Below are 15,796 nucleotides of genomic sequence, written 5' to 3' on the forward strand. Positions count from 1 at the left end.
CGTGGGAAAGGGAGGAAGAGCGGGGTTTCACCGGGTTTCAGCTGGAGGAGAAGGGCTGAGGCAGGGACAGAGGCGCTGGACAGGCAGGACCTGGCTTAGTCTTTATTAGACTCAGGTGAGGAAGGGGGCGCAGGGGGTCTCCCTGCCCAGAGCAGCGCACACAGCAGGAGAGGGGCGGCCGGGGCCACCGCCTCATCGATCCACTTCCCCAAAGACGATGTCCTGCGTGCCTGGGAGAGGAAGAGAGGGGTCAGAGCACAATCAGCCCCCCAGAACGGGGAAGGAGCCCCCCCGCCCAAGGCGGGAACGTACCAATGATGGCCACAACGTCCGCCAGCATGTGGCCCTGTGACATCCGATCCAGACCGGCCTGAAGCAGAGCACAGAGATCCCCATCAGTCCACATCCTCCCCCAAGCACCCGTGACCCGCCCCAGGCCCGCTGAGGTCAGAGGGGACGGCTCCGCTCCCGGGTTTGCACAAGGGTGGAATGGCCGAGCAGGGCCCGGCCCACCCCTTCCAGAGTGGGTGCCGCACCGGCAGCGGGGCCTGCTCCCCGCCGCGGCTGGGGGGGCCGGCAGGGGAAGGGGTGCTGTCCCTGACAGTGCACCCGGCAGGGAGGAGGGAGGGGAAGTGGTCAGTTATCAGCTGAGAAAGGAAACCAGCTCTAGCAGCAGAGGCACGAGAGGCAAGTTTGTGTCCCAGAAGGAGCCCAGGGGACAGGCAGGCGGTGGCCTACAGACCCCTGCTCCAGCCCACCGTGACGGGGCCACGTTGGAGTGAGCCCAGCAAGGAGAGAGGGAAGAAAGCTCGTCCTGGGCTGCACTTGTCCCCTCCAGCCCAAACCCCACTCTCACTACGGGCCCCAGCCTCTCCTACCAGGTGAGCGAATCCAGGTGCCTTGATCTTGCAGCGGTAGGGGCGGCTGCTGCCATCAGAGACAAGGTAGACGCCGAATTCACCCTGCAAGGACACGGGGACAGGGCTGGTGACATGGTGACACTGTTAGGGGGCTCAGGCTCTGTCTCCCAGACATGGTGTCCAGCCCTGCAACACCAATGTGGTGTAAGAGCAGAGTCCTGGGGACAGGAGAGCCCACCCAGCCGGGGACACGAGCACCACGATGTCCCCAAGAGTGGCACAGCGAGCCAGGACACCCTTCACCATGCCAAACCCACTGTCCCCATAACACCCCGAGAAGTGGCACCTTGGGGGCCTCAATGGCTGTGTAGGTGGCTCCAGGGGGGACCTGGTAGCCCTCCGTGTAGAGCTTGAAGTGATGGATCAGGGACTCCATGGAGGTCTGCAGAGAGAGGAAGGCACCCTCACTGGGGGCGCACGGCTGGGTGCGGGCAGAAAACACCGCCTGCCTCCTGCCTGCGCCGCGGCAGCTGGTGACAAGGAGCAAAGCATGGGAGCCAGGGTGGTGGCCGCATTCACGCAGCCACTGGCCAGAACGAGCACGTGGGATGACGCGGCAGGGCCGCTGCCAGGTCTCCTCCGGGCCGGTCTCTGCTCCGTCAGCCCCTGCCTTCACCAAGGTGGCTTTTTGGCCAAGCTGGGCCAGGCCTGGCAGAGCCGGGGGAGGGAGATCCCCTCCCACAGCGTGGGACCAGACAGCCACAGGGCTCAGGGGCAGCTTTAGGAGGCAGTGAACCTCCCCTCGGCACAAAGCCATCCTCCCTGCCCACGCGCTGTTGGGCCTGGCAGGGCAGCACACAGGAAGCCAGGCGGTTCTCAGCCAAGCTGGGGACAGACACAGCGGCAGGTAACACCGGCAACCGCAAGCATCTGACTTGTGAAACCACGTTTCCTGCTTGCCGGCACTGACGCACCAGCGGCAGCGAGGCCCAGTGGGTGAAGGAAGCGCTTTTACCTTCATCTCTGCCCGCTTTGGAGGGGAGATTTTGGCATCGTCTACTTTGATCTCCCCCTCAGGCATCTTGTTGAGGCACTGGAGGATGATACGGAGGGACTGTCGCATCTCTTCCACGCGGCACAAGTACCTGTGGGATCCCCACGCCGCTCAGGACCTGAGGGCGCCCCATGGGGAAGCCACGGCCTCACTGCAGGCCCATAGAGGAGGTGTGACCCTGCCGAGGCCTCCCCACAGCCCCCCACACGTGGCAGAGCCGGGGTGCGACATACCTGTCATAGCAGTCGCCCCGGGAGCCGATGGGGACGTCAAACTCCACCTCACTGTAGACGTCGTAGGGCTGGGTCTTGCGCAGATCCCACTGGATCCCTGAGCCCCGGAGCATCACCCCGCTGGGTGGAGGGAGGGAGGCGGGTGAGCAGCCCACCTAAGGGGAGCCCCAGTCCCACACCAGCCCCGGGCCCTCCCCGCACCCCAAAGCAGACCCCGAGACAGGGGAAAGTGGCCACGCGTCCCCCGCCTGCACGCACCCCACAGCCCTAACAGCAGCCATGGGAGCAAGGCATGGGGACATCAGGCAGGCAACGGAGTCTCAGTTCCTGCCACCAGGTAGCACTGTCCCGACATTGTTCCCCAAGGTGGCTCCGATCAGCCCTGTGCTCTTTGGATATAACCCCGATCCCTCCTGGGGGGAACGACACAGCTGGGCAGTGGCAGGAGGTCTGAGGCCCCCCACCAAGCCTCCCTACGAGCCACTGGACCGACCCACCTGAACCCGTAGTTGAGAGCCTCCTCCGCTGTTATCACCCCGATGTCAACCGTGCGGTTCTTCCAGATGCGGTTGTTGGTGAGCATCTGCAGGCAGCGGGACATTAGTCACCTGGGTGCCTCTCCCTGACTGCGCAACCCCTCTCCTGACCCACGTCAGCTTGTCACTGCGACCACAGGAGGAACAACCCCGGTTGGCTGTGCCCAGGGGACAGGCAACGCAAGGCCCCAGCCCTCAGGGTGATGGGAAATGGGAACTGCCCCTCTCTCCTGGGTTTTGGGCAGAACCCCAGCTGTCATCCTGCCTCACCTCCTCCACCTCGTCTACCCGCATGGAGAAATTCTTCACGAACTCATAGATGTCGTCCATCAGCCCCAGGGGCAGGTCCTGCACGGGAGGAGAGGGCAGTCAGCCCATGCACGGCTGGTGGCACCGGGGACGTGGGCAGGGAGGCACCGGAGGCGACATCACCCACGCGGGGACATGGGGACACCCCGCACATCCCCGCCAGACCAGAGGGGCTCTGCAGGGAGCCGGGACACAGCACAGCCGCCCTCACCTGGTGCACCCCGCCAGGGCGGATGTAGGCGGCGTGCATCCGCGCCCCCGAGACCCGCTCGTAGAACTCGAACATCTGCGGGGACAGAGGAGATCCCACTGCATCCCGGCACGGCTCTGCGGCCAGCACCGAGCCCCAGATCGGTCCTGCTGCCGATGCCCTGCTACGGCCGCACTGCCGTTTACCTTCTCCCTCTCCTCAAACATCCAGAAAAAGGGGGTCATGGCCCCGATGTCCAGTGCGTGCGTGGTCACGGCCATGATGTGGTTGAGCAGCCGGGTTATCTCTGCGAAGAGGACTGGGGGCAGAGGGGGCACAGCGGGGTGAGCACTTCCAGCCCCCCTGGGGAGGGGAAACGGGGTCTGTGCCTCTGGAAAGCTGAGAGCTATGAGCCCTCAGGAGGGCAGGCAGAAGCACCTGCCTCTGGGGTGGGAGCTGGAGCCCCTGCAGAAACGTTATGGGGCCACCCTCACCTCGGATCCACTGAGCCCTCAGGGGCGGGCGGATGTTGAGCAGCTTCTCCACAGCCAGGGAATAGGCCTGCTCGTTGCACATCATGGAGACGTAGTCCAGACGGTCAAAATAGGGCAGTGCCTGCCAAAAGAAACATCCCTGAGCGGCAGCTGCCGGCACCTGCAGCCGGGCAGTGAGGGCCCAGGACTGCCAGGAGTGCTGAGAGGCTTCGTCCCCACCGGGGAATGCCAGGACGCAGTCCACAGGCACAGCATCTTCCCAGCTCAGGGCACTCTGAGCATGGCAGCAGTCTGGAAGGCAGCCCAAAATCTCCGGCTGGAGCGGACAGCCCTGCCTTGGGATAAGGTGTGAATGGAAGGCAGACAACGTTCCTCTGCAAGAGTTTTCCAGCTCACAGACACTGCAAGAGCCCTAATCTTGCACCCTTGGCACAAGCCAGCTGAGAACTGTCTCCGCTGAGCAGCTGAGCATGGCTGTCAAGGCTCTGCCCTGAGCCTCAGCGGCCAGCCAAGGCAGTGCTACACCCCTCCCCTGGGCTATTTATGTCAAGCTCTCTTTCTCCCACTGGCAGAAAGGTTAAACCTGATCAGAACAATCAATCAGCAGGGTCTGTTTACAAACACTGCTGCAAAACCCGACAGGCAAATGAATCCCCTCCCAGAGCACCAAGGAGGCTGCTGACGTACCCAAGCAGACAGCTGCAGACAGTCAGACACCAGCAGCCCTTCACCTCCTAGTTTCCTCATCCCAAAAAGACACCCCTCTCTCCCCCTGTGGACAGACACCGGCCCCTGGGATGGGGAAGTGTTGGGAGCCTGCTGTGCCTTACCTGGAGGTATGTCTTATACTCGATTAGCTTCTCGGTGCCTCGGTGCAGGAGGCCAATGTGGGGGTCGCATTTCTTCACCGTCTCCCCGCTCAGCTCCATGACCAGCCGCAGGACCCCATGGGCAGCCGGGTGCTGGGGCCCAAAGTTTATAGTCAAACTTGAGACCTTCTTGTGAGCCAGAGGGTCCTTGTCTGCTCAGGGGAGGAAAGAGGAGTTGGGCAGGGAGAAACATCCACCCCCAGCAGCGCTGCTGCCCCCGAGCGCCCTCAGCCTCTCCCCAGCAGCTCAGACACACAGAGCGGACACTGGACAGACATCCAGGCTGAGCTCAGAGCTTGGCCAGACATCAGGAACGCAGCGTCCTGACCGCCAGCTCCCATCTCGGCCCAACGCAAGACCCCTGGGACACGTCCAAAGGTGTCCCACTGCTTTCCGGAAGGCTTGGCCCGAGCTGGCCGCTCTTCCCGGAGTGCTGCGGTGGAAGGGCCAGGGCCACAGCAGAGACCAGGCACAGGAAGATTTGCACAGCCAGCAAAGAGAAGCGAGGGATGAGAAGCTCAAAGCCTGACTGGGGCTTGAAGCAAGAGCATCTTGCAGCATCTCAGGGGATACGGACGGGGCTAATGCTCCCAGGGGACTTGCCCTGTACACCCACACCCCCTGAGACCCATGGGGCACTCAGGAGAACAAGACATCCCCCCCAAGTACCTGCTGAGTCCTCACTGGGCACTCACCAGTCTCAGAGGACCCACCAGGCACCCAGTGAGCCCCAGTCTGGCCCCAAACATCCAAGCAGCACCCCTGGGTACCCAGGGCCCCAGCAGCATTCCAATGAGCCCCAGACAGACCCAGGGGAATCCCCCGGCCCCATGTGACCCCCAACGAGCACCCATGGGGCCCTGAGTGCCTCCCAGACAGCTCTGAGCACAGCAGGGACTCCAGCAAGCTCCAATCTGGCTCTAGAGCCCACTGAGCACCCCCAAGGGCCACCAACACCCCTCAGGACCTTGCCGCCCTCCCCGGAGCCCCTCCAAGGCACTTAAAACCCTTCCAGGACCCTCCCAAGGGCCCCAACACTCCCTCCAGGCCTCAGGGTCCCTCCACGGCCAACCCAGAGCACCTGACATCCTTCCAGAGACCCCCAAGGCCTTGACTCCCACCCAGAGCACCTGACACCCCCCAGAGGCTCGGCCTCCCCTCCGAGGGGCCTTCCCAGGGCCTCAGGGGCTCTCCAGGACCCCCCCAGGGCGCCCGACGCTCTCCCAGGGCCTCGCCACGGCCCCACCCCGGCCTCCCCCGGGGCCTCGGGGTCCCCCCCTCGGCCGGTGACGCCCTCCACCGCCCCTCACCGTTCCAGGGAGGCGGCACCCACTTCTCCGTCTCTTTGCTTGGGTACATGACGGCGCCGGCGAACTGCTGGGCCCACTCCACATCGGGCTGCCACTGCCGCACCGACCTGCGGGCCGGGACCGGGGCCAGGGCCGGGCCGTGAGGGGGGGCCCAGGCCCAGGCCCCGCCACCCCCGGCCCCAGCCTCCCGCCGCCTCCCCCGGTCCCGGCTCCCCACCGCTCTCACCGGACCGGGGCCGGCCCCAGCCGCGCCGCCGCCGCCCGCAGCCCCGAAGGTGCCCGCAGCCTCCCCAGCGCCCGCAGCGCCGCCATCTTGCCCTTGGCACTGCGCATGCGCCACCCCGCCCTCACCGCCGCTGCGGGGGCGGGGCCGGGCGCCATGTTGGGGGAGGGCAGGCGAAGCTCCGCCGCGCCGTCATATTGACCGTAGGCCGCTCTGCCGCCATCTTTACTAAGGGAAACGGCCGCTGAAGTCGCCGCTATCGCCGTGCCTGGCAGAGAGTGGCTGCTGGACGGGGCTGTCCCGTGGGGCGGACATGGGGACGGGGGGGGACAGGGATGTGGCGGAGGGGACAGGGATGGGACAGAAGGAACAGGGATGGGGACAGACGGGACAGGGATGGAGCGGAGGGGCCAGGGGTGGGACAGAGGGGTCAGGGATGGGGATGGAGGAGGCAGGGATGGGGACAGAGGGGACAGGGATGGGACGGAGGGGTCAGGGATGGGACGGAGGGGTCAGGGATGGGACGGAGGGGTCAGGGATGGGGACGGAGGGGACAGGGATGGGACGGAGGGGACAGGGATGGGACGGAGGGGACAGGGATGGGGACAGAGGGGACAGGGATGGGATGGAGGAAGCAAGGTGGGGACAGAGGAGGCAGGGATGGGGACAGGGGTGGGACAGGGGTGGGATGGAGGGGGCAGGGATGGGGACAGAGGGGACAAGGTGGGGATGGAGGAGAAAGGGACAGAGGGGACAAAGGGGACAGTGACGGGGACGGAGGGGACAGGGCGAGTGGGTGCGCTGGGTGAAAAAGGAGTGGGGTCTCCCAGCATGATGGTGAGGGGACATGTGTCCCCAGGCCTCCCTACTTGGGGACTGCCGTGGATGGAGGTGGCCTGTCCCCTCCCCTGACACCTGCAGTGTCTCCATGAGGGTGCTGGGCCAGGGAGGTGTGACCAAATTGTCCTGTGTCCCCCCTTGCCCATGCTGCACCCCCAGCCCCCCCCACTTGGAGATTCCCTGGCTCCAGCATCCAGATTTGCCCCCCCCTTCTGAGGGGACACGGGAATATCCAGCCGCGCCAGGACCCTCCGTGTCCCCTGTTCCCCCTCACCATGTTCCCACAGCCACAGGGTCACTCCGGCTCCCGTGGCCTTGCCCTGCGTCACCGCCCAGTGACGCCAGCTGCCGCTCAACCCCACGTCACAGCTGTTCCCGACCCCGACATGAGTCACGGTGATGCTGTCCAGATGTTGGCCACTGGCCACCAGCCCCACCCCCCTTGGCACAGCGCCACCCTGTAGGGCCCGATCCTCAGCACCGAGACCCTACCATCACCTAAGGGTGCCCCATGGCCCAGACCACAGATCCGTGAGAGATGCCAGAGCTGGGAATGCTGGTGCTGGGGGACGCTGGAGCTGGGGATGCCGACACTGGCAGATACTGGAGCTGGGGATACCGGAGTTGAGGGGATGCTGGAGCAGGTGGATGCCGGAGGTGGCGGATGCTACACTTGGTGGATGCCGGAGGTGGCGGATGTTGCACGTGGTGAATGCCGGAGGTGGCGGATGTTGGCCAGAGCAGATGTTGGATCCCAGGGACACGGCTGTGCCGGATGCCGGAGCCGGTGGATGCCACAGCCCATGGGATGCTGGCTCTGGTGGATGCTGACCATGGCAGACGGATGCTGCATGTGCTGCCTGCGGCAGGTGCCAGGGCAGTGGTGGGGCTCCCAGTGGGCTCCACGCCCCACCAGCACCGCTGCTTCTTGGCGCGGGTGGGTGCCGGGCAGGTGCTTCCCCAGCCGGGCCCATCTGCGGTGCCGGCAGGGTCCCACGGGTGCAGCCGAGCACCACTACGGCACCGGCACAGAGGCCCTTTGTACGGCAGCGCCGGGTGCCGCCGGCTCCCTTTGTGCAGGGCCGCGTCACCCTGTTGTTCTCCTGGGGACAGCGGGGATGGCACTGGCACCGGCACCCACCGGGCAGCACCCGGGGCCGCACAGGGCACCCCCAGATGGGGGGTGCTGGGGGTGCCAGGGCAGGAAGGGCGGCCGGGCTTGGCTCCCACTTTCCGAGAAGGGAGGAAGCAGGATGCAGCCCATGTCCTGCCCAGCCGGGCTGGGGGCCAGGAGGTGACTCGCGGTGTGACACAGCGTGTGGTCCTGCTGGGAAGTACGGACGTGGGGAGGGGATGGAGGGGCTGACACCCCCCAAGCTGGGATGGAGGGGATGGAGTGTATGGGTAGGAATGGAGTGTATGGGCAGGGATAAAGAGGATGAGGAGGGTTGGAGGGGACAGGCAGGGATGGGGAGGGATGGAAGAGATGGGTGGATGAAGATGAGAAGGGATGGAGGAGATGGGAATAGAGCAGCGGGGAGTTAGGGGGCAGCAGGGGCTGCAGGGTGGGGGAGTCCCCCCCCGGTTGCTCCCCCAGGTTGCCCCCAGCCCTGTGCCCATGCCAGACACCCCAAGGCTGCCCCTGGCAATCACCCACTGTGACCCCAACCCCTGCCACGCCAGTGGTGTCCCGCAGTGGCCCTGGTGAAGGCATCCTGGAGAGGGGGGTCCCAGTGAGGGGGGTTCCAATGAAGAAGTCCTGGTGAAGGGGGATCGCAGCAAGACAGTCCCAGTGAGGGGGGTCCTGGTGGGGGATACCTGGCAAGGGGGGTCCCGGTGAGGCGGGGTCCCAGTGAGGGGATCCCAGCAAGGTGGTCCTGGTCAGGGTGTCCTGGAGAGGGGGATCCCAGTGAGGGGGTCCCCAGCAAGGTGGTCCCAGTGAGGTGGGTTCTAGCGAGGGGGTCCTGGTGAGGGGGATCCGGGGGGGGTGTGTGTCCCAGTGAGGGGGGTCATGGCAAGGGGGATCCTGGTGGGGTGGAGTCCCAGTGAGGGGATCCCAGTAAGGTGGTCCTGGTAAGGAGGATCCCAGTGAGGGGGATCCCAGGGAGGGGAACCCGGTGAGGGGATCCTGGTGCGGGGGGGTCCCAGCGAGGGGGATTCCCAGGCCCGGCCCCGCTCCCAGGGGTCCCGGCTCTGCCTTCCCGGAACGACCCGAGGGGCCGGGGCCGTCCCCCCGCCGGGGCTGCCCCGCTCCGCCCCCCCGCCCGGGGCCGCCTCTCCCGCCCGTTAAAAGGCGGCGGCGGCGGCAGAGCCGGCGGGGACCCGCTGTCGCCGTGCCCGGGCCATGCGCCGCGCGCTCCTGGCGCTCCTGGTCGCTGCTGTCGCCGCTGCCGGGGCCGCCCCCGGCCCCTCGTGTCCCGTAACGGCACCGGAGGGAGCCGGGACACGGTCCCGCGTGGGGCCGGCCCCGAGGAGAGCCAAGGTACAGCCGGGCCGGGGAACGGCGGACCGGGATGGGCTGGATGGGCTGGGACTCAGCGGACCGGGATGGCCTGGGATAGACCGGGATGGGCTGGGACTAAGCGGACCGGGATGGCCTGGGATAGACCGGGATGGGCTGGGACTAAGCGGACCGGGATGGACTGGGATAGACCGGGATGGGCTGGGACTCAGCGGACCGGGATGGACTGGGATAGACCGGGATGGGCTGGGACTAAGCGGACCGGGATGGACTGGGATAGACCGGGATGGGCTGGGACTCAGCGGATCGGGACGGACTGGGATAGACCGGGATGGGCTGGGACGGACCGGGATGGGCTGGGACTCAGCGGGTCGGGATGGGGCGGGATGGACTGGGATGGACCAGGATGGGGCGGGGCTCAGGGCCAGGGGCGGCCCGGGCTTGCCCCCCGCCTCCCGGGGCAGGGCCGGGACCCATCCGGAGGGGGGACCGGGGCTGCGGGCAGCTGGGACCCTGCGGGGAGACTGATGTGGGCTGGTGCGGGGCCCAGAGGAGATGAGGTGCACTGGGCTGGCACGGGGACGGGACGGGGCACAGCCTGGCACGGTGCTGGGGGACACCCGCATGGGGTGGGGGTGCTGGGGGACACTGGCTGGTGCCAGTCCCCTGCTCCAGTGCCCTGCTTCCCGGCAGCGCTTCACCTCGGTGCCACGGTACGTGGAGATGCTGGTGGTGGCAGATGAGTCGATGGCCCAGTTTCACGGCGCGGGGCTCCGGCGGTACCTGCTGACGGTACTGGCAGCGGCTGCCCGGTCCTTCCGGCATGGCAGCCTGGGCAACCTGGTGGAGCTGCGGGTGACACGGCTGGTGGTGCTGGGCCAGGACACCCCCGGCCCCCCCACCACCTCCAACGCTGCTCAGATGCTCCGCAACTTCTGCCAGTGGCAGAAGGGGCTCAACGTCCCGGATGAGGACAGTCCTCTCCACTTCGACACCGCCATCTTCTTCACTCGACAGGTGTGTGTGTGGGATGGCTGGGAGGGTCTGGGGGGAGCTGCAGGGCTCTTTGGGGTCCCTGCAGGGTGATTGGGGGCTGGCAGGGTTGCTCGGTGACCCCCAAGGTGCTTGGGTGCTGGCAAGCCCCTGCGGCATCTGTGGGTTTTGGGGATTGGTGGGGTCCCCAGGGCCCGTCCCAGGGAGTTTGGGTGCTGTCTGGGCTTGGGGTGCCCCGGGCCCCTCCCACGCCCTGCCTGCCCCCAGGACCTCTGTGGAGCAGCCACCTGTGACACACTGGGCATGGCCGACGTGGGCACTGCCTGCGACCCTGAGCGGAGCTGTGCCATCGTGGAGGATGATGGGCTGCAGTCGGCATTCACGGCTGCCCACGAGCTAGGTGAGCGGCGGGGGCTGGCGGGGAGGAGGGGGTGACCTGCTGCTGCCCGGGAGCCCTGTCAGGGCTGACGCTGCTTTCCCCTGGCGCAGGCCATGTCTTCAACATGCTGCATGACACCTCCCAGCCGTGCCGGGAGCTGAACAGCCACTCCGGAGCTGCCCGCCATGTGATGGCTCCCGTCCTCTCCTCACTGGAGCCTGGGGAGATGTGGTCCCCATGCAGTGCCCGCTTCATCACCGACTTCTTGGACAACGGCCACGGTATGACCCGGCATGGGAGGTCCCGGCGCAGGGGGGCTCCAGTGCTCTTGAGGAACAGCCCCCAGTGCAGCAGTGTCACCTCCCCGCAGGTCACTGCCTCCTGGACAAGCCTCTGGAGTGGCTGCAGTTTCCCTCGGCGCTGCCAGGCAGCATCTACCCAGTGCTGCAGCAATGCCAGCTCGCCTTCGGACCCGACTCACGGCACTGTGGCGACCTGCAGCCGCCCTGCGCCTCACTGTGGTGCACCGGCCACGCCGGCGGCCGCCCCGTCTGCCAGACCAAGCACTTCCCCTGGGCTGACGGCACGCCGTGCGCACCGGGCAAAGCCTGCATGGACGGGCTGTGCGTCAGTGTTGGCCGCATGCAGGAGCTCACCGTGAGTCCTGGTGGGGCAGCGTGGGGGGCAGCCGGGTGGGCACTCACCTGCCAGCATTGGTTTCACCCCTGCATTGCGTTTTCTGGCTGCAGACACCCGTGGACGGCAGCTGGGGGCCGTGGGGCCCATGGGGCGGATGCTCGCGGACCTGCGGTGGCGGCATCCAGCTCTCCCACCGCAACTGCACTGCACCCGCACCTCGCCACGGCGGCCGGTACTGTGCAGGCAAGCGCACCCGCTTCCAGTCCTGCAACGTGGAGGAGTGTCCTGGCAGCACCCGTGAGTGGAGCCGGTTGGGGCTGGGGAGCGGGGATGGCACCACTCCCCAATGCAGGCTGTGAGGCGGCCAGGGGCTGCTGCCGGTGCTGACTGTGCCTCACCACCCCCGGCAGCCCTGACCTTCCGGGAGGAGCAATGCGCCGCCTACAACCATCGCTCTGACCTCGTCAAGGGGCTGCCGTCCCCCGCAGACTGGGTGCCACGCTACAGCGGCGTCCCCGAGCGGGACCAGTGCAAGCTGACCTGCCAGTCCCAAACTCTGGGCTACTACCATGTGTTGCAGCCGAGGGTGAGTGTCCCTCCGCCCGCCATGCACCCTGGGGTGCCGCCGGCGGGCGCTGAGGCAGTGCTGTGCCGCAGGTGGCCGACGGGACGCCCTGCTCCCCCGAGAGCACAGGGGTGTGTGTGCAGGGCCGCTGCATCCCTGCCGGCTGCGACCGCATCATTGGCTCCAAGAAGAAGTTTGACAAATGCATGACGTGCGGCGGCGACGGCTCTGGCTGCACCAAGGTCTACGGCTCCTTCACCAAATCCCGGTAAGCACCCCAACGGCAGCGGTGGGGTGGGGGGATGCCACCTGCAGGCTGCCATTGCCCCCCTCCAACCCTGCTGTGCCCCACAGCTACGGCTACAACGACGTGGTGACCATCCCGGCGGGCGCCACGCACCTCCTGGTCCGGCAGATCTCGGCAGCAGGCGGCGAGGATGTCTTCCTGGCCCTGCGACGGCCGAGCGGTGGCTCCCTGCTCAACGGTGGCTACGTCCTGGTGCCCTCCCCGACCGACGTGGCACTGGCGGGTGGCGCGACCCTACGCTACAGCGGGGCCACGGCGGCCACCGAGACACTGGTGGGCCGGGGGCCGCTGCGTGAGCCCCTGGTGCTGCAGGCGCTGGTGGTGGACGAGCAGCGCCCACCACGCTTGAAATACAGCTTCTTCGTGCCCCGGGTGCAGAGACGCCCATCAGCAGCCTGGGAGAAGCAGAAAGCCGAGATCCTGGAGATTCTCAGGAGCCGCCGGCGTGGCAAGTAGCAGCACAAGCCTGGCAGGGACATGGCTCTGCTGGGGAGCAACCCTGGCAGCACTGCAGTGCCTATTTATTTGGTTATTTATTGCCTGCTGGGAGCAGGGACACCGCCCACAGGACAGCATCAGGCAGCCCCTCAGCAGAGCCCCGGCGGGCCCGTACCGCACACGGGAACCAGCCCCGGTGCAGGTAACCGCATCTACCTCAGCCCCTCTGCGGGCAGAAGGGGGTGACGCCCCTGGGCAGGCCCCAGGGCCCCCCCTTCTCACAACTGCCCCCTACCCTGGCTGTGGCCCCGCCCGGGCATAGCCACCCAGCTGTAATTTATTGCAGCGCCAGTATTTAAAGCTATTTATCGAGCTGCCTGGCTTGGTGTGTGGTGATCAGCGCAGCGGTGCCAGGCACGGCAACGTCCCGCAGGCGCAGCTGTGGCTGCGTTAACCCTCCCAACTGCTCCCGGCACGGCCCCAGCATCTTTCGCTGGCGCCTTTCCCCTCCAGGGTGCCACCAGCACCCCCCTGCACCCCAAGAACAGGGCACCACCACCAGCCTTGCCCAGAACAGGACTTTATTGGGTGCTTCCTCTCGGCCGTGTGCAGCCCCTCGGGGAGGCTACCGGTCTGTACCTGTCCCTCGAGGTCGCAGCCGGAGCCGTGGGTACACAGGACCCAGCCACGCTGCCAGCCCGCCCCAAAGACTTCCCAGGGTGGAAAATCCCTACTCCCGACCTTGCCACGGAGCGATGCACCCCAGGGACAGTGGGGTGCTGTGCCGGGGAGCCCCAGGACCTCACTGCTGTACTGGCTCGGTGCTGCGGGGTGGGCGCCCAGGCTTTGGGGGTGACAGATTCACCCCTGGGTGGGGCAGAGGGCTCACACTGCCAGGCACGGAGGTGGTGAAGCTCCCTTGTGGCTCTACAACCTGGCACGAAGCTGCCGTCGGCATGTTTCCAGCATCCTCCCTCATGCCGGGTGCAGGGAGCTCAGAGGTAGAGGCTGGGCAGGGGGCTGTACGCCGGCCCTGGGGAGGGGCTGCAGCTCCAGGGGAAGAGCCAGTAGAGCACAAAGCCTGGCCAGAGGGAAGGGGAGAGGCGTGAGCTGCACTGGTGGCTCCGGCCCCACAGCCCTCCCCAGCCCCACGTACCTCACCCGAACACCTCCTGCAGCAACACCAGTTTGGGTTTCAGGGGGTGCAGCCCCTCACCGTCTGTCTCCTTCAGCCCCCGATTGTGGAGCTGCTCCAGGGGTGTCTCATCCATCATGATCGACGCGACCTGGGGATGACGGGGCTGCCACTGCCAGCGCGCAGCCACCCCCACTTGCCCCAGTGCCCCCCGCCTCTACCTCTGCACCACTGCCCTGGCCATAAAACACGATGGTGACAGAGGCCCCGAAGAGAAGGGACTGCAGCAGCAGGACAGTGCAGTGAGCCCTGGGAAGGCAGCCATGGGTCAGAGTGGTGCCAGGGGCTGGAGCCAACGTGGGGCAGCCCAGAGCCTGTCCCCACTGCACCCCGGGCAGGCCCAGGGTCCCACCACAGCGCTGCCTCCCGACATGAGCTCCCCCACAGAGGAGGGAGATGGGACCTCTCACATCTGGATGCGGTCGTTGGTGACATCTCCTCCTGCTGCCATCCCTGCTCGGGTCCTGCCCTCTGGTCCCAGCCAGGCGGCCAGCACCAGCCCCACGGCATAGCGACTGGCCAGCCCTGGCACAAAGCGAGCAGTGAGCGTGCAGGCAGCGAGCCTGCAAGCAAGTGAGCACCCCCCTCACCCACACTGTGCCCCCCAGACCTGCCCACTGCTGTGGGACTGGGCACCCTGACACCCCCCCGTGACCCCCCAGCCCTGTGCTCACCCCATTTCCCAGCTGCTGCCCACAGAGCCCAGCCAGGGGAACCAGGAGTGGGGCTGCCCCATGGGGAACAGGGACCCCCATGTGACCACTCACCAGTGTAGAAGAGGAGCTGGGTGAAGTATTTCTGGTTTAACTCCCTGATGCAGTTGTTGATCCTACAGAAGGACAGATGGATGAGTGACAGGGGATCTCACCAGCCTCAGTCCCCTCTCAGAGCTCTCTCTAGTGCCCGGGGGCAGGAACGAGCTGCGGTGGAGCCCCTTGTGTCCCGGCGAGGGGCCGTGCCAGAGGTGTCTACCAGGAGCAGTGGTGGTCCACACGGCGCACACAGTGGTGGCAGCTGCAGCAGCGGTGGGCGCGGGCAGATGGTATGCCTCGCAGCACTCGCACGCTGTCCAGTCCTCCTGGCTCTGCTGGGACGGTGCTCACCGGGGGCCGGCCATCGGCATCCCTCCCGGTGGAGCTGGGCCACAGCACAGCCCCTCACCCCGGTCTCTCCCACCCAAACCCGACCCGGCCACCCTCTCAGCCCCCCAGCCTCATCCACGCGGGCTTCTGCAGGGCCCCGCTGCGCAGGTCGGAGAAGTCGATGGCGGTGTTGGGGAGGGGAACCACAGCTGGGGACGGGGCACGGGGAGATGTGAGCACCCACCTCACCGGGGCACAACGGGGCGGCCACCCCCCTCTCCCGGGCGGGGGGGCCTGAGCACCCCGCTCCCCCCGTAGCACCCAGACGGCGCCACGGGGGACAGCCCAGCCCCGGGCGAGGTGCTGGGGCTCGGCGGGGATTTAGGGGTGCCCCGTGGGCGGGAGTTGGCAAGGGCAGCGCGCGGGTGGCAAGCCAGCAGCAACACAGTGACTTTAAAGGTGGCAGCGCGGGAGGGACACCAGGGGCTGCGGGGAGGAGGGGGGGCGCGGGGTCAGGGCAGCCCCGCGGGGACCCCCACAGGGACACGGTACGCCGCGGCGGAGGGGGGGTCCCACCACCCCAGCAGCCCCGGGGGACCCCGCGCTACCACGGGGGGACGCCGGGGGCGGAGGAGAGCGGCGAGACAAAGCGGAGACGCGCGGAGAGGACACCCGTGGAGAGGACCCGCGTGGCGGGGACGGACACAGCCGCCCCCCCCCCGGGGGGCCGGTGGCACCGGACGCGCAGGGCGGGCTGCGGCAGGGCGTGGGCCGGCGCGGGCCCCGCCGAGGCAGGCGAGCAGCGGGCAGAGGGCAGGA

At 67.2% G+C, this 15,796-nt stretch overlaps 2 protein-coding genes across 2 annotated transcripts; one reads left to right on the plus strand and one right to left on the minus strand.

The window, feature by feature from the left end:
• Positions 1 to 89: 89 nt before the first annotated feature.
• Positions 90 to 6,251, minus strand: NDUFS2 (NADH:ubiquinone oxidoreductase core subunit S2). Its single transcript, XM_064475073.1, has 14 exons — positions 6,082 to 6,251; positions 5,856 to 5,962; positions 4,507 to 4,697; positions 3,677 to 3,797; positions 3,389 to 3,501; positions 3,204 to 3,278; positions 2,954 to 3,031; positions 2,645 to 2,730; positions 2,148 to 2,267; positions 1,876 to 2,005; positions 1,207 to 1,302; positions 879 to 962; positions 313 to 370; positions 90 to 230 (listed from the first exon to the last, which is right to left on the minus strand). The coding sequence occupies exons 1-14, from the start codon at positions 6,234 to 6,236 to the stop codon at positions 193 to 195; spliced, it is 1,452 nt and encodes a 483-aa protein (XP_064331143.1). The 5' UTR covers positions 6,237 to 6,251; the 3' UTR covers positions 90 to 192.
• A 2,708-nt stretch (positions 6,252 to 8,959) lies between these two features.
• Positions 8,960 to 13,072, plus strand: ADAMTS4 (ADAM metallopeptidase with thrombospondin type 1 motif 4). Its single transcript, XM_064475047.1, has 9 exons — positions 8,960 to 9,400; positions 10,073 to 10,396; positions 10,640 to 10,772; positions 10,862 to 11,032; positions 11,122 to 11,408; positions 11,501 to 11,687; positions 11,801 to 11,976; positions 12,048 to 12,223; positions 12,310 to 13,072. The coding sequence occupies exons 1-9, from the start codon at positions 9,263 to 9,265 to the stop codon at positions 12,716 to 12,718; spliced, it is 2,001 nt and encodes a 666-aa protein (XP_064331117.1). The 5' UTR covers positions 8,960 to 9,262; the 3' UTR covers positions 12,719 to 13,072.
• The last annotated feature ends 2,724 nt before the right edge of the window (positions 13,073 to 15,796 follow it).

Source organism: Phalacrocorax carbo, chromosome 28, assembly GCF_963921805.1.
Source record: "Phalacrocorax carbo chromosome 28, bPhaCar2.1, whole genome shotgun sequence".
NCBI classification, from domain to species: Eukaryota; Metazoa; Chordata; class Aves; order Suliformes; family Phalacrocoracidae; genus Phalacrocorax; species Phalacrocorax carbo.